The 18,488-nt window shown below is 42.4% G+C and overlaps 1 protein-coding gene across 7 annotated transcripts; it reads right to left on the bottom strand.

Moving 5' to 3' along the window:
• Positions 1-1,723: 1,723 nt before the first annotated feature.
• On the bottom strand, positions 1,724-15,258 carry kmt5c (lysine methyltransferase 5C). Of its 7 annotated transcripts, none has more exons than XM_020051174.2 (10): positions 14,919-15,258; positions 14,692-14,716; positions 14,431-14,599; positions 14,059-14,224; positions 12,393-12,502; positions 10,864-11,027; positions 10,344-10,363; positions 9,992-10,128; positions 9,727-9,893; positions 1,724-9,524 (listed from the first exon to the last, which is right to left on the bottom strand). In XM_020051174.2, exons 3-10 carry the CDS (start codon positions 14,541-14,543, stop codon positions 3,583-3,585), a joined length of 6,819 nt encoding a protein of 2,272 aa, XP_019906733.2. In that variant the 5' UTR covers positions 14,544-14,599; positions 14,692-14,716; positions 14,919-15,258; the 3' UTR covers positions 1,724-3,582. The 7 variants fall into 7 exon arrangements, with proteins under 7 accessions (XP_019906733.2, XP_010872433.2, XP_019906734.2 ...); XM_010874131.3 differs by having other exon boundaries at positions 14,431-14,563; positions 14,658-14,716; XM_020051175.2 differs by having other exon boundaries at positions 1,724-3,779; positions 8,274-9,524; positions 14,431-14,716.
• Between the last annotated feature and the right edge of the window lie 3,230 nt (positions 15,259-18,488).

An 18,488-nucleotide genomic window follows, 5' to 3' on the forward strand; every position in this document is an offset into this window, starting at 1 on the left:
GACAGCCACCGAGGGATTCAGTGCCTGTTCGATTGATCGAACGAGTAACCGAGATAACTGAGCGCGGCATAAATGTCGGTGCCAGGCAGGCTCCTCACGCACAACAGTGTCTAGGGCTCACAGAGAATCTCGTGACAGACCAAAAACACCCGGCCAGCACGTCCTGTGGGTGAATACAGCTTGTTGAAGAGAAGTAGGAGTCTGACAAGAATCATGCAGGTTAACAGGCCACAGACAGGCAGTTCTGATAATAATGGTTCATTACAACAGTGCTGTGCAGAACGGCATCTCAGAACGCGCAACGCTCTTTGTCACGAACGGGTTACTGCAGCAGAACACCACAGGATCCACCCCTATCAGCTACAAACAAGCGTCTCCTGTGGGCACAATCACCCAACGCTGGACAATTAAGGATAATAAAACCTACCCTGGTCCAACGAGTCGCAGCTCGGCTGTTATCACACTGACGGCAGGCAGGGTTTGGGCGTTACACGCTGGCAGAGGTGGTGTAATGGCATGGGGAATGTTTCCCTGGCACACATTAGGTCCCCTGATACAAATTACACAACACTGAAATGCCGCAGATTGTCTGTACACTGCTGCTAGTGCACCCCTTCATATCCAGTTAACACTTAGTTACATAACCCAACAAGATGTGTCGTCAGTGACAGACCTCCTATAGGCTGAAGTGACTACAGCCTCAGGCCTTATTTACCACCAGAGGCCTCGAATTGGGCATCTTTAAAACGACTACTAATAACAGTGACTTACACCCACATATACAACGCTTGAGGCTTCAAATGTTAGCAGGTTCTTTGAGGCTCAGTGCTCTATGTTTTCTGTTAAAGTGTGTTCTAGACATCTTCCTGGTCAAAAAACCCATACTGATCATATCAGTGTTAATATACACTCAAAGGGGGTAAATACTTTTGAGAACCACTGTATGCTGATCAGAAGCCAGTTGTACAGTTTCTAAAAGGACAGACATGTTTCTGGAAGCACTCTGGGACTAGATGATTTGTAATGGTGCAGACCTTAGTGAATTAAAGGTCTAAGGCTTTTCCACAATGTATTGCATTACAATTTGAAATCAAAATTGATTAAATTAGGTTTTTCCCACTGATCAACTGAAAAAGGACAACAACGTCAAAGCGAAATAAAAATCTGCAAATCCCTCTAAATTAATTACAACCATAAAACAAAAAATAATTGTATGCATGAGTATTTAACATCATGGATTTCTGGTGTTGATGAGCAGCAAAAATCCAGAGGAAATCTATTTTGATCTCAAATGGCAAAATGATCCTTTTCATGTACCATTTTCCTTTATCAATGTTATATAAGGTTAACTAACATGTGCAACTGCTGTTAAACTATTATTAAACCGATTAAATCCCCATGCACAGATAACTCCCAAGTCCACGACATGAAACTGAACCGAGAAACTTAACGTCCCTTTTCCAGTGCGAAAAGCAAATGCAACAGCTAGGCTGAACAGGTCACATCCACCTTTAGTGTGCAGCACGAACGCACAAACACAAACAACATGGCCGTTCCCTGCAAGATGTAAATTCAGTCTAAATAATTGCTTTACTGTATTTCATTCTTCTCCGGCAGGTAGACTGGCGTTTCATAACACACATTCCAGTAGAACTACAGAAGTGTATGTCACAGTACTGAATACATTACACCAAGAACACAAAAAGATGCATCTGCCACATGATTCAAAAAAAGAATGTCTTTAATGATTTACATTGTTCAGCAGACCATTAGAAAGACGTTACCTCTTCAAAAAGGTTGATATACAACACCACCAGAAACAACTCTAAATGTTGATCCAGGGGAGAAGTCGGGAAGGATAAATGAAATGTGTTTAAAACAGTAAATAAACAATATTTTCTATAGTCTATTATAAATCAACCTTTTATATTTTAAACAATCAATATTATGTGTAAAATATTAAATTACAATAAAGCACCATTTTTAATAAGGATATTGAAATAAATAGTTAATTGGCCATTATGTGCACAGTATGCACATATACACATACAGACAGACAGACATTACTTCATGGTATTTATGTAAGGCTATGTAGTCCTATTGAGTACCTCTGTTAAATTGCTACTGAAATGATGTCTAGATCAGGAAAATGGAATGCTCAAATGACATTAGAAATGTGAAAGGAAGAGCAACAGCCATATCAAAAAATCCCCTGTGAATCTCATTCTGGGATGTAAAAAGAACACATGCAACCACATGGCTGACTACACATTTCTCTGATAACATTTCATTGTGATCACCATCTACAACTAGCCTAACCAGTGCGATCCAATCAAGTAATGAGCTAGACAAGACTAAAAGATCCAGGTAACAAGTCATTGTCTATAATTCTAATTCACTACAGATGCTTTGATGCTGCTTCATAATAAATAATGCCATAAGCACCAAATATTCTTAGTGTGGATTGAGGGTAAAGGGTGGAAACACAAAATGCGTCCACATAGTCCAAGTCACCCCAATAGCATGGTATCACCTACCCCTTGACCTACACAACACCAAAGAAAACCTCATTCTGCAGAAAACACTGCAGTCGGTCTCCTAGCCACCCCGTCTCCCTCACTGGAAACTGTGAGTTCTCTAGACATCAGCTGTGGAGAGCTGCAGTTCATGTCACGCATGCCCCCCCTCCAGAGGAGCTGTCCGGGAACAAGCAAGTCATTCTACAGGGCACGCATTGTTGTTGCACGGTGCATTTGTTAACACATCACTGAGAGCTTATCCTTTCTCAATTTGGCAAGGCAGTGCAAAAACATACGTGTACAAAAAGCACATTGTACCTAAAATAGCTCCACACTCCTGGAACCACTTGCATGTATATGTACTTTGTGAAACAGAATGAAGACCCAATAAAACTTTACATTTTACAGAGAGTAGACAGTACTTAAACCAACATGAATCAAAGCCCTGCCGTTCAAAATCACAGGAACATGTTGGAAGAGGCACATCTTGCTTGTTTTAGAAGTTTAAAACAAATGTTTGAAGTACAAGTAGTCAAGTAACCATGTTTTAAAATGCACAAAAGGTTTGTGTATCTCACATCTCGTATTTAAAGAACAATCCATTGAACTATGTTACAGTATAATAAGGTGGCCTCCACATACTACCAGAGGGACCAGTGTGCACACCTCCAGGCTGACCTTTGCTATAACAGACTCTGAAAAGTCACATCAGAAAAGGATTGTGAAGTGACTGACCTATTCATCACATGTTTTCCTCAGTCACTGAATTTAACACAAAATATGGTTGTATTCACAAAATAAATAGAAGTAAAAATGTTAAGCCTTACTCAAACCCCACAGATGTCAGTAAATTCTTGTCTAAGACATTCATATCATAACAGTATCCAAAAGAACAGACAACAGTAACAATAAATCAACATGAGGACAGGTAGACTGTGTAAATTGTTGTTTAAAAAAAAAACACTGGGGGAGATGTATGCTCTCCTTGAACAATTCTGTACAATAATGATATATTGATATTTTACAAACTGAATCAAAGTCAGATGAGACAGACCAGTATAAATTAGTCTGCGTACTGAAGGTCCAGATCCACTAGGCCATCAGTCACCACCAGCCTTAGTCTCTTGGGCTTACGGTCTGAGACGGGGGCATTCAAAGAGTGGGAGGAAGAGGGACCATGGTGGGACGTTGGTTGGTGGTCTCCAGGCTGGCACTGCTCCTGTGAGTCCCTCTTGCAGAGATCATCCGGGTCTTTAAGCCCTGAAAAGCCCCCCACAGAGAGAGAGGGTGAGTGAGGGAGCTGGGGTCCACAGGGCTCCAGAACAAGCCTCCCCTGGGTGCCCGAAGGCTCCATGAGGCACCGGTAAGTATAGTTGGTGGGAGCTGACCCTGGGTAATCTCCCAGGCCCATAGTCACGGAGTGGTCACCAGTAAAGTTGACCACATAAGGTGGGCCTTGGTGACCATAAGAGTAGGAAGAGGAGGGGGGCAGATGTTTGTTTGCTGGTGCCTGTGGTCCAGAGGGAGAGCTGTGGGCTACTTGGGGGCTATTGTGCTGAGATATAGAGGGAGAGAGCGTGGTGGAAAAGGAAAAGTCTGAAGAATCAAAACACAGTTTGTCGGGCGACACGGACGAGACGTAGGAAGAGTGCGGATTCTGGGTGTGCACAGCAGAGCAGGGCTTGTCCTGGTTCACACTTCTGCAGTGAGGGGACCCATAGCTTGGAGGAGCTTGGCTAGGGAAAAAGAAAGGCCTTGGGAGATTGGAGAAGTTCTTGCTGTTAAAGCATGTTTCAGTGTATTGGGGTTTGTCGGAGGGGGGCTTCTCAAACGTTGTCGGCGTACTTTTACTCGATGCCTGAAAATAATCTGGATGGACTTTGTCATTGTGCTGATTTGACTTGACGGGGTAGTTGGATGAATTGGGATGAAAAGCATCTTTTTCTGAAGGGATACTATAACTGGACATGCGGCCTTTTTGACCACCAGGACTAGAAGCTGAACATTTGTTACTCGGATGAACCTTTTCAGTTTCACCGTATCTAGATTTTGCACTTTGAGGTTTTGATATTTTAGGGCTTCCGGTGGAAATATTAACTTTAGTAGGAGCACTGTTTAAATTCTGACTTGGTTTCCCTCCTTGAAACTTAAGAACGCTCTGAATTACACTGGAACTTTTGTCATAGTTGTTGCGGAAATCATCTCCCACATTAGGATTTCCCACAGAGAATAATTGTGAGCCAAACTTGCTAGCCATTTGATCTGAATGGACGGACTTGGCTATGTAATTCTGTGGCCCAGTTTTGAAGGAACTTTGAACCGGTTGAGAGGTGGAAAAAGATTGAGATTTGTTGGACGAGCCCATCTGATGGAAGGGACCTGGAGCTTTGACTTGGGTCTGCACCTTAAAATGTGAATGGACAGAACTAACCTTTGTCACATTAGTGCTCTGACTGAGAACATTTTGGGGATGGGAGCCGACGGATGGAGTATTGGTATTTGTCATGAATGATTCTTTGACAGAGTACTGGGTTTTGGCTGCTGAAGATAAGGATTGTGTCTTCGAATCCTCTTTTGAAATTTTCATTCCAGGATTTTTCATCAGAAAACGATCCATAAATGTCCCCTCGGAGCTGTTAAGGGATGGACAACTAAAATTTGGATTCAGCAGCCCTTTGTCTTTGGATGCATCTTTAACTCCACAATCCAAAGGGAGAGACTCATTTTTGGAGCACATGAGGCCATTAAAAAATTGCTGATCCTCTGTATTGAAGATACTTCCAGGGCTTGGAGGGCCAAGGTAAGGAGTTTCTGGATTCCAAGCGTCCGAGGGGCTATGAGAGAGGGGACTACTAAACGGCCCACTGGGGGGATCCATTGGACAGAGGTCTATCGGAGAGGTTTGAAGGATGTTCTGTTGATGATAGTACCCTTCAAGATTGAGACACTGAAAGTCAAGGAGATCTTCACAGCAAGTAGCAAAATTGGATTCTGTAGAAAGCATCCTTTCTGGAAAACTGAATGGGGGAGACTGAGATAGAACTTTTGTGGTAGAAGGAGGGCAATAAGGTGTGTTTTTTTCTAAGGACTGTGACTGGCATAACCCTTCAGAGAGTCTAGAAAGACTGTTATCTATCTGTAGCAGGTTATGACTAAGACAAGAACTTCCAGTCTCACCAGTTGCACCCTTCCGCGGAGTCTCAGTTTTTTGTCTCTCTTTTCTTCCTCGTCCTCGTCCCCTTCCCCTGCCTACTCTATAATTGGTTTCTGGCATGGCTTTCCTGTTTACGGTTTCTGGAGCAGAAACAATCACATCAGAACCTACGGGTTGGGGTGAGTTAAGGGTCAAGGGTGACAGAGATAAAGTAAGGGGGGGCGGTTCGGAAGGTTGACCACTGGAGGAGTCTCTAAAAATGTTGCATTTGGTTGCACTGTTGAGTTTCTGGCAGGCAGATGGCTGGGAAGGGCACTCTTCTTTTGGCTTAACGCATGTCATTTCTTTTTTATCTTTTTTATACTCTGCTTCTCTCTGCTCTAATTCCTGGCTGTCTACCTCCCATAAACCCTGGATTTTTCGCCGCAACTTTATCCTCGGTAAGGGTTGGTCTTCTTCCTTTACTTTGGGTTCATGCAGTGTTCCACTGTCAACAAAAATACGATTTACTCCAATACAAATATTCTTTACATTTTCTAGGTCTTCTTTGAAGGATGGTATCTCTTTTTCACAGGTCCCATCAGGAATTGGTGTCTCTTCGCAAATCATTCCCTCTACAGTGTGAGACATACTCTCGCCAAAAATGGGATGACCATTTTCTCTTGGCAGTTGTTTAACACCCTCAAAAACCTCATTTAGCACATCATTCATCCCTCGCTCATTGAGCCCACCCTGTACTTTTTTTCTTTGTTTGGTGTCCATGGGCGCAACCTTCGGGTCCACGGGCGCAACCTCCGGATTCACGGGCGCAACCTTCGGGTCCACGGGCGCAACCTCCGGGTCCACGGGCGCAACCTCCGGGTCCACGGGCGCAACCTCCGGGTCCACGGGCGCAACCTCCGGGTCCACGGGCGCAACCTCCTTCTGCCTTTTCATCAACCGCAGACTACCATCTTTCAAACTCCCCAATCTGCTACGTCTAACTTTACGCCTCTTCCAAAATCGTACATCATGAGTCTCCTTCTCATCTGCCTGGGCACCCTTCTCCATTTCTAGGTTAAAGATTGATACAGAATCTAAAATGGCCCTATAAGGCTCCAATTGTTGTGAATCAATACTCTTCTCTGTTTTACTAATCAATTCCTCTCCTCCAACAGGTCTGTCCAACTCCCACACTTTGCCCCTCTTTCTCTTAAAACGGATTTTAAAGTTGAGGCTTTGCCCTTCTCTTATTTCCTCTTTACAGGTTTGTGATGTCAGTGAATTTATTAACTCAGAATTTAATAACTCAGAATTATTTCCCCCCTCATTTGGATGTTCTTTTGTAGAATCTGGTGGGCTTTCACCATGCCCTGGACCATATTTGTCCTCCTCAGATACATGTTCCAGTACCACTTGGTTTCCTTTTTTATCCGTTCCTGCATTATTCAGTGGTTGGTCTTCTACTGAAGTGACTGTTGGATGCAGTATTCTGGGCGTTGCATTTTGTTTTGCTGTCTTCTTGATGGCCGGTGTCCGAGATCTGACTCCAAGCCCTGAAATAGTCAATTTAGGGTCACTATTAGACCGCAGCCCAGCTCTACCTCTGTCCTCCTTCAGCACTTTGGTAGCTTTGGTTTCTCTTCCTGAACAGAGCGTAAGGTCCCGCCTCAGCTCTGTGGAGGGTTCGACATCCTTGCGGGATGGCTCCGACACAGGAGAGCTGATGCTCTGCTCAGAGTCTATCTCTACAGAATTCCGGAACATACGTTTCTTCAGAGGAATGTTTGCCTGGGTATGTGTCTGAATATATTCTGAACAAGGAGGAGACTGGGGAAGCCTATATTCTGTTGGAACTAATTCATTACTTTTACTCTGTGGTGAGGGAACCTTTAAGTCTTCACCATGATCATGAGGTTTCATCTTTTTAGGTCTCCCCCTCCCCCTTCTGAGATTTTCCCCACTTGGCGTTGTTGCTTCAGACAAACTATTTATCTGTGCTTCTGAAATGTGCTGTCTAACCCCTTTCTCTTCATCCTTATTTGCCTCCCTGACATCTTCCATTTCCTTATGCTTGGCGGATATCTCAATTTTTTCTGTGTTCCCACTCTCTGTGCTGCAAGCCTTCTGATTCCTCTCTTTAATTAAAATATCAGAAAGTAGAACCCTCACCTGTTTAATGACAATACCCTCCTTCACCCTAGTTATGGGCATGCTACCCTTCTTTATTATCATTTCAGACATTCTGTCATTCTTACCTTTATCTTTTCCAATAATGTGGTTACAACTTTTGCCATTTTGTCCTCCTGGTGCTTTTCCATTACTCAGTTTTTCTGCCTCATTTTGCCCTCTAAGCACCCTCTTATCACAGGCAACTGTAGTTTGTACACTTTTACAATTTTCATTTCTCCCTATGTCAGTGTCACTTACACTCTCGCTGTGCCCTTTTCCAGCAACACTACCCTGTTCCAGCCCACAAGCAGCTTGTATTTCAATGACCTTATTACCTCCCTCCTTTTCATCATGTAATAAAGCACCCTTTACCACAGTCGTCTGCTCCGACCCTACACCAACTTTGTTAATCTTAGCTTTGAAAAACATTTCCCTCACCCCTTTCTTACCTTCAGCTTCTGACAACTTCCTGCCTCGTCCTTTCCTTGTGTTTTGCTGGGACCTGGACACTCTGGTTTCTGCCTCTCCTCCTTGAGTAGCTGATCTACCCATCTGTTCTGCTTGAACTGGTATGCTGCTCTGTATTCTCACAATGTCTTTTTCCTCCACTCCTGGACAGGCCCTTTCTTCTACACTTCCTGGCATTGACACTCTTATCAAGCTAACTGTGACTTGCTTAAGTCCTGACAATACTGGAAGTGAGGGGGGACACACAGAATCGGTGGTAAGATCATTAGTGTCAAGGGCAGTTCTAACTGGTTTTTGAAGATTCCCAGGTTTCTTGTCTTTATCCAAAGCACTTTGGCAAAGTTCTACTTTTTTACCAGTGGGTTTGCTCTCCACAAGGGTCCCATTACTTTCCACTTCTCTAACAGTTTCTACTGCCACATCCAGTGGTTCCTCATCTGCACCCTGAGCCTTGCTGCCTTTGAGTCTGCTTCCTCCAGTATATGTTCTGTTGCTGATGTATGACACATCATTATTGAGGCTAGGGTTATTTCCGATGGTTATGCAATTGGTTCCAGAAATATCTTTTAAGTCATTCTGTGTAGCATCTTTTACACAACAGCTATCTATGTGTTTCTGAAGACTTCCACTGCTGCCTTTTCCACAAACGGGTTTGGATAAGTCAGTGCGCTTGCTAATGATTTTGTTGTTCTTATTGGCTCTGGAAATGGACTGCGGTGTGTTTCTGATCATACTTCTTGTTCTGGAAGAGATCCTTGTCTGGACAGATACTTTATCCAACACTCGTACAGGTTTGCCACCCAGGATCTGCCCACAAACGGCTGGTTCTGCCGTCTCTTGAGAAGACAAGGAAGAGTGAAGAGTAAAAGGCTTTAGATTCAACTCAAAAGCACTGCTGCTCTTCTCCTTTCCATCATTCTCTTTGTTTGTACAGTGGAGATCAGACTGTTCTTTCTTCCACTCGTTCGTCTGCACATGTTCAAGCTGGTGCAGCAAGGCCCTCTCTTTGCTGGTGGGGTCCTTGCAGCTCAAGAGGAAGTTGACCGTGTGGCGACGCACTCGAACCATTAGATCCCTTAACACCACCTCTGACAGGGATGGCATTATGAGCCGTTGCTGCTTCATTACCGATCGCCGCTTTTTCCCGTCTTGTTTCCACCTTTTAGTCTTTCTGCTCATCATCAACGCATTTCTTTTCATCCGCTGGGTAAAGGAATTCCTTGAAGGGATAGCTAAAGCAGAAAGAAAAATAACTATGAATTACCCCAAAATTAAAAAAAGTGCCTTTTGCACTTAACGTTACATTCTAGTTTCTTGCTGTTGCTAACTGCTCAACACTGTAAAACACTTGGGCAAAAGCCTAGAAATAGTACCTCTTGTATAGTCAGTTTTGTCAAAACAAGGCATTGCTAAGAGAGAAAAACACAAACTTGCCTGAATTAGTAAATAGAAATGTAGGCCGAAACGTAGGAGGGAGGTGTGCTTTTCCTCTGTTAAGACGAAGGTCTGTGTCTCTGAGCCGGTACTTCTGGCCAACCAAGTCATTTGAATCATCACACCCAGGCTGTCTCTCTCTGTGTCGGAAGTGACCCTCTCCCTTCCTAAATAAAAACACAGCCAGTATACAGGTACAGTTCTTAGTGCATATTACCAGGACAGGTCATTGAGACAATGAGCAGAAATGTCTGAATCCTCTCACCTCTCACATGTACAACATTCACACATTTCATTGTCTTCTCCAAAAAAGCTGTCGCCATAGTAACAGGTGATCTCCTCCCCAGGTGCAATGGGCCTCACCACTTTTACACAGGCTCCATTCTTATCGCCAGGAACAAACTGGGGGAGGTGAGAAGAAATACTGTGACATTGCTAGCTCTGGGAAAGTAACATTTCTAACACACAAAATTTATAAAAACATAAACCACACCATTGAAGAGGCTAATAACACCAAAGATGTTAATAACACGATATTGAAGACTACATAGGAACACACCGATATAAGCATAGCGACAAGAACAACATCACTAAAAAGGTAGATGATTGAAGATTACCTTACAGTTTGGTCTGCAGTCTTCATCCCAAAAAAAGAAAGAAACATGTGGTTAGAATATAAATAACAGCTTCTAAATACTGAACCATGTGCCATGGCTGTGTAGAATTGACCAGAAGCAAACTAAAAAGTTCAGCACCCGGTAAGCGCAATAGATAACAGCATCAGAAGAGCATTGGATCCCGCTAGACCAAAATAAAAAAATATTTTAGAAAATAAAAAAAATCATTGTAATAAGATATGCTTAGCTATACTAATTATATATGTGTGTGTATATATATATATATATATATATGAAAAAAGGACTTAGCTTACGTGCAGCCATCACTCATCTCTAAGAAAATGATCTAATAACATGATACCTCACCTCTCCTGCTCTATCGGGAGTACATGTCTGTAGCTAAATCCCAGAAGCAGATGGTCTGTCTGTTCTGAGTGTGCGCACAGTGGGTTTCTGTGTTAGTGCGTGTACAGTGCATGTAGAGTGTGACAGACAGTAGTCGGGGTTGAAAGACTCCCACCGTGGTTGATGAAAGCAGCAGGCCCAAGCCAGAGTTGTGCACAGCGCTTACGAGTGGAGTACATCACACTGAAGTCGTTCACACCTGCTCTCAGAACCGCACTGTCTGCTGGACTTAGCTCAGCTATACATCCCAGCAGAACCTCCACCCGTTCACCAACAAACCTGCCGGATGCAGCATGGCAGTCAAACACGCAGTCAGAAACACTAAACCACAGACAATATTTATCTAATCTGCAGAGTTCATCCAAAGCATTAGGGTCATTAAAAAAAAATATTACTTGCTAAATCGCACTACAACAGTCATTAACATACATATAAATGGCTATATACTTTTATAGATCTTTAGCATTTCTAATCAATTAAGCCAAAATGTGTAAGAATTTTATTTAATCTAGATACCTTTGAGATTTAGTTGATGGAAATACCTAACTCAATTTGGATAACGCAGGGCTACAGACTAAGATTTTCCACCAAGTCTTTTAGCTGGCAGCAACCAGATATGATTTATTCCCACCCTGAAAAATATATGATGCATTCGAGTATGGCACATCCATACAAACATAATGATTAATTCAGTAATTTCAATAGGTTTAAAGTTTAGAGTGCTGTCCATTACATCTATGATTAGGCTACAAGCATTGGGACGTAGGTCTCCATGTTTGTGTTAAGAACGGTATCATGACTTGATCTAATAGAGCAGTTGTAGAAAACATTAGATCTTTTTAATTGGGTTGATTTATCAATTAAAATGTTAGATTTTTTTGTAAATGCCTGGCGCAGTGGCTTGCTTTATTAAAACATGGCCAATAAGGTCTAGTGATGGAACGTACAACTCTTTGTATTGACTCAGATCTTAGAGGTGCTCAGTGATTAGTGTGTCAGTAGTTATGTACATTGTCCAATATGATGATATGAGGGATTAAAAAGAGGGAGTGCGTGGCTCAAACATGCAGCCTCACACGCAACTCGCCAAACAGAAATAAAGACTTTGATATCAGGAATAAAATGATTCACAATACCGTTCAACCAGATAATGAAACATGGGGGCAAATCGTAGTATTTGTTTTTCGAAGATTGTGCTGATGTGACCCACGAATGTGATAGAGACCACTGATATCATCTGAAGGATTGGTGGTTTGGATCAGGCATGCTTCCCATCTCTACATTACAGTTTAATTCACCCATATCTAATATCATCTGGGCAAACACACAGTTCCTACCTACACAAATGACATAACCTAAAAGAAATTGGCAAGACTACACACCTAACTACATGGCTCCATCTGTCCTAGTGTTCAAGGAACTAAATATCATGAACATCTAGAATATAATTTTTTTATTTTAATTATTTTCCATTCTGTTTAGGGATGCCTGGTTTTTGTCCAGGAAAGCCTCTTAGGTGTCCAACCGCATCTTGTTTTTATCTGCACTGTTTTGTCTTTTACTTCTCTTTATACAAAGACACACATAAAAATATATAATTACATGACTACTAAACGCAAACGCTAAAATAAAATGTATTCTTACCAGTGCTTAGTTGAGGTTATCTTTGCTCCATTCGTTTCTGAAGAGTATCGGTCACATGACTCAATCTGGACACCGCTATCCAACAGGAAGGCACAGAGGTAGCGATACACCTGAAGAAAAAAAATTTAAATCAGTCCAACTCCATGCATGTTCAAACACACATTCAAGATACAAAGTGTCTGGTTCCGCTTTTCTCTGATCGTTCCTTCTGCAGACTACAGATCCGGGAGGATTCTTCAAAGATGATGGGACGTCTTCGTCCAATCTGTGTAGTACTCTACGCACTTCAGTGTCCTGTACAAAACTCTCTGCGGTAATTTGTAACAGTAGTCTACATCAAACATAAGCACACACTAAAAGGTAGTATATAGGCAAATTATTTACCCATTTACCGGCAAAGAAATGCAAGACACAAGCAGGCAGTCTAAACAGTAATGTAATGTCTTAGTTTTTCCAATCCGCAGTGCAAAGATTGGCTAGGGTGGCAGACTAGGTCATGCAAAACAATCTTACTTGCAGTCAACCTTTAGTCAAAGGTGACTAGGGCGTGACTGGGGGGATGTGGGACTCCGTGGGGAAAAATCTATAATGCGCTGTACACCAAAGTGAGTGTTAGGCTACTTCCATGATCACCACAAACCTCCAAAATGCAGACAAGCAGACAAAAGCTGGCTAAGATATCGCAGCATAACTATAAGGATACCACAAATGCAGCCACATATGGTAATAAACAACTAGCTATGCCCCCATGAAATGTGTGAAAACTGTACAAATAGTATTACAGAACCACACACTCCCTGGTCGGTATACAAATAAGTGGTGGAAGATAAGAATTGTGTTGCTTGTGTCAAGGCACCATATAAGGCAGAGATATAGTCTGCATTGATCATATCATGTGTGAAGAGAGAAGTGTGAAGGGCGGGGGGGCTTACCAGTAAATATGTAAGAACTATAAAGGGAGGGGGAGGGCAAGCAGCACATAAAGCATGAAAAGAAAAACCTGCGCAGAAGCTTCTGGATCTTTAGTGACGGAATTAAAGTCAACTTTCTTAGGGTCCTTTAGTATTAATGGATTACACTCCTTTTAGTCAGCCATTGGACATAAGGTCCCACCAAAAACATGACTTCAGAGTCTCCAAGTTTGGAGAGGTGCAGTGGGCGGGATTCAGGGTAAATTGCTTTGCTTAACCACAAACCTTTCACCTTGCTGGCTCAGGAAGTCAGTGTAGAAACCATTTGTTTACTGGTCACACGCTGTAACCGCAAGGCTACCTGAGGTGGTACACAGATGATACACTGGGCCAAATGTTGGAGAACCACTGCCCTAGCCCAGTGGACTAACACACCATGATTGCGGTGATCTCGCAGAGACATTCATTCAGATTTGAGATAACTTTATTAAGCAGATGTGGTGCATGGAGAATAACTTCACAGCATCCATCCACACAGGCGGAGAAGCTTCAGGAAACTCTACATTTCTTGCAGCTGACTAAAGATCCAGAAAATGTTAGATACGCAGCCATCATGACAACCCAAAGAGGTAAAAGAGACGCTCTTAACGACTCAAACAAATACACCCACCAAAAGCAAATAAACAAATGAGGAGTCACAGAGGACACTCCAATGCATAATTCCCATGGATACGATCATGCAAACACACACTTACATGCTGTTTCAGCAGCTCCAGGCGGTGGGTGCCCAGCCCAGTGAAGTAGTCACTCGCCCAATCTCCCACTGTGAGGGCTTCGAAAGTGGCCTGCAGGTCATGTGTGCGTTGGAAGCGTAGCAGAGTCTCCTTGAGGTATCCCCAACGACGGACCTCTGGGGGTGGACTGCAGGACGACAAGGGTAAACAATCAGCATTTGCAATTGTGGAGTAACACCTGAACTGTTTTTGAGTAACACGTGTCCCTTACACTGGTTGATGGTGTCTGATGACGAGAGGCAGAGTAGCCATTGATAACAAGCACAACAAAAATGTATTTTGGAAACAATGTAGCAAATGTCATGTGAAGGGAGGGAGGTTTAAAAAGCTTACCTGACGTTCATTTTATGGGTGCTGAATCCCAGCAAGGGGTCCAGCACCAAGCTGGTGGCCAGGTCATCCGTCTCACACAGCTCTGTGACACTCATTTTAGTGCATCCGTCCATTGTCTCCCACCATCAGCATGCTGAAGACAGGGGTCAGGGTCAAAGGACAGGGAGATCTGACAACAACCACCGGCACCCACAATTGAGTCAAGTTGTCCTCGTAGTCGTACTCACATACAAAAGAAAGCCTTTATGTATGTGCAACTACCTGCCAGCTAGACCTCTCATTGTGCCTAAAACAAACATTGAAGTAAAGTAGATCAGAAATACAGCTCGTTAAGCTGATATTCAAGCTACTGACTAGCTAGCTACCTTGCTAGTTACCGTCTCGACTCCGTTATGAGCGAACATTAGCAAGATAGCCATCTAGCTAGCCAGATTGCTAAAACAGAAACTGATGGTCTGCGAAGCTATCGTCCATAACATTAACGTTACCTGGGAGTCTTTGGTAATGAAAGTCGATATCTAACGTTAGATTGTATCCGTAGTAGCTAGCAATTCGCGCTAGCTCGCTATAATGTCAGATGATGTCCAGTCAGCTAACTGGTACGTTAGCTGGTCCGCCAAAACACAGTAGGACAATTTATTGGTGTTGACTCGTTGATTCAACGCCACAAAGGTAGATGTTATCGGATAAAATAGCCAGTTAGTTTCCACACCAATAGGACCAACCTGAGGGAATAAATTGATTGTTATGTTTCTTTGCTATTTTCGTATCAGAAGTTGGACGAGCTATACTGCTGCAGTGAAACCAAACTTGAGCTGTATCCGTTGTTGTTCATTGGCTAGTGCCAAGGTCAATTTTACCCCAGCTACGAAATGTCTCAGAGCGTATTGGTCAGTAGGGCTAGGATGTATTTTCTTTTCAGTACTGTGGTTGGTTACAGCCAATACTGTGTTTTTGGAGCTGGTCGTAGGTCGTGGTAGATTCTGTTACTGGAATGGAAAACACCGGCAATGGGTTTATAATTGTAAAATTACAGTACCACATTACTCATGTGTTGCTGAATGAATTGCAATTTAAACGTTTGAAATTTGAATGTGTTAACGGAACATCATTGACGGAATTCATAAGGCCCCTCATTCTTACCTCTGCTACATTGGTGAAGTGTGTATTGGATAATTTCGGTGGTGCAGGATTGTTGGGTGGGGGAAATAATGCATATGGCATGGGAGTTATGTAAATCTACCCGGTTGCCAATGCTTTTGCAGGTAAAAGCAGACATCCCGTTCACCCCTCTCCAATTATACATTTGGCCTACTTGGCCAGTTGTACAATTACCCCTACCTATGTGCCCTTAGTATATTGAAACCAGTTTGTCACTGTCATAGCACCCGTTTAGCATGAGTAGAACCACTGAGGCGAAATAAAATTGGTTGATCCATGAAGGTCGAATTGGAATGGTGATCACATGACTGACAACAGGTCATGGAGATAAGATTCCTTGAAATGTAAGGTGACCAGATTTCTGAAATGAAAACAGATGTTATTTTAGGTTTGGTACCACAGTTACATTTGTAATCGTTATTTCAGTGACATTTTATTTACAACCCCGTTTCTAAAAAAGTTGGGACGCTGTGTAAAATACAAATAAAAACAATGCAAAGATGTGCAAATCATTTATCCCTATATTTTATGGAGAATAAAACAAAAACGGCATGTCAAATGTTGAAACTGAGAATTGATTTAGTTTTTTTGAAAAACGCCCATTTTGGATATTATGCCAAAACATTTCAAAAAGGTTGGGAAAGGGGTAGGTTTACCACTGTGGTACATCACCTCTTAACAATACTCTGTGTTACTTTGGAAACTGAGGAGACCAAATGCTGCAGTTTTGAAAGTTAAATGTTTTCCCATTCTTGCTTGTTATAGCATTTCAGCTGCTCAACAGTTTGTGGTCTCCTTGACTGCAGGCAGGCCAGTTTAGCACTCTTTTGCAATGGAGTCATGCTGTTGTAATATGTGCAGAATGTGGTTTGGAGTGGCCTTCCCTGAAAAAGATGTAATCTGGATGGCAGTATATGTTGCTCAAAAAACTGTATATATTGTTCAGCATTAATGGTGCATTCACATATGTACCCATGTCATGTGCACTAATACACCCCCATACCATCACAGATGCTGGCTTTTTCAACTGTACACTAATAAAAACCAGTTATCAGCACACAGACCGGACCTCTTTAGTTCGGAGGATGCGGCATCCATGATTCCCAAAAATAATTTCTAATTTTGATTTGTCAGCCCACAGGACAGTTTCTTACTTCACCTTAGTCCATCTTAAATTAGCTTGGGTCCAGAGAGGGTGGCAGTGTTTCTGGATCTTTTTTTTATAGTTTCTTTGCATGGTTTTAACTTGTATTTGTGGATGCTGCGAACTACTAGGTTCACAGACAATGGTTTTTGGAAGTGTTCCAGATCCCATGCAGTCATTTCCACGCATAGGTCTTCAACCCTCTCCTGGGGACCCCCCAGCCATCTCACAGTTTAGTTTTTGCCCTGAACAATCTCAACTGATTCAACAGGTAAGGGGCTTGTTGATTAGTTAAAAAGTTGATTCAGGTGTGCTAGGTCTGGGATACACCTAATAGATGGAATGGCTGGGGGGTCCCCAGAAGAAGGTTGAAGACCTATGCACTACAGAATCATGTCTGTTTTTAATGCACTCCCACCTGAGGGCCCGAAGATCATGCCCATCCACTATTGGGTTTCGGCCTTCTCCCTTGCTTACGGAGATTTCTCTGGGTTATCTGACTCTTTCAATTATATTATGTTCCATAGATGAGATCCCCAAACTCTTTGCAATTTTACATTGAGAAATTGTTGCACTACTTGCCTGCGCCATCTTTCACAGAGTGGTGAACCCCTCCCCATCTTTACTACTCGTCCTCTTTAGGATGCTTTTGTACACTCAATGTTACTAACCTGCTGCCAGTTTCCTGTATTTCTCTGCTCTCTCCCTCTATTAGGTACCTCTCCATACTCTTCACTCCTGCCTGACCTATTTGTCTTTCCTCTTCATCTTACTTCCTTGCCCACTTACTCTCCTTCCTCTTTTCTTCTGTGCTTGTCTTTTAACTACAATGACATGAAAACTTGAATTGTAGATGTGCTGTGACAAAACACTAATATCAAGCAACATAAACAAAAAATAAATTCCAATTTGGATTAGGCATATGAATTAAAATTCAAAATTATATTGTTGCTTCTCAATATAATACACCTTTGGGTCACTCAAGTAAATTTACAAATTATATACATATTTAAAACAAAGCCAGTTAAAGACATGCGTTAATATTTAATTTCACAAATACATTTGATCATTCAGTCTTCCCCCTTTCTTCATGAAAGACAGTCCCATGTTACTGTGCCAGCTGCTTGACTGACACTTGCGTCAGCTGAGGGAGCTACTGTGATTAATTGTTAGCAGACTTTAAAACAAACTGTGGAAGTGAACCACAAATACGATGCTTCGCTTTACTTTGTTTCATGACATGTTCCTCTACGCATTTATCTACTTCAACATCGTTAGCTTTTGTTCCACTCTAAACAAGCGCTCGAAGTAGTAGGCCTACCTACACAGTAGTGATTGGTCGCTCGCGAACGGCTTTTTTTGGTGAACGTCAGGAAACGAATCGCATTGGGGAAAAACGTTAATTTTACCCCGTAATTTTATTTACATTATTATATGCAGATATAAAGTTGACTGAGCTTACTAAAAATAAAGGAGACATTTTCTGTGGCTGAAACATCCTAGCTTCAATTTATTTGCGCACACACAATAGCACATACAACCAGGACAATTGTGCCTGAGAAGACAATGCGCCATCTCATTGACAGCAGCTTGTATCACACAGCTTTCCCTCTTTGCACACACAGCCAGAAGCACATTTAAGACAGCCGGATGGGCAGCAGGAACAACAACCTGAAAGAATGATAAACAAAAACATGGGATTTATCACTAGACCATTGCACTTGCTTAAATTTGGGAAATAACATTCAAGGCC

This window comes from Esox lucius, chromosome 11, assembly GCF_011004845.1.
Source record: "Esox lucius isolate fEsoLuc1 chromosome 11, fEsoLuc1.pri, whole genome shotgun sequence".
NCBI classification, from domain to species: domain Eukaryota; kingdom Metazoa; phylum Chordata; class Actinopteri; order Esociformes; family Esocidae; genus Esox; species Esox lucius.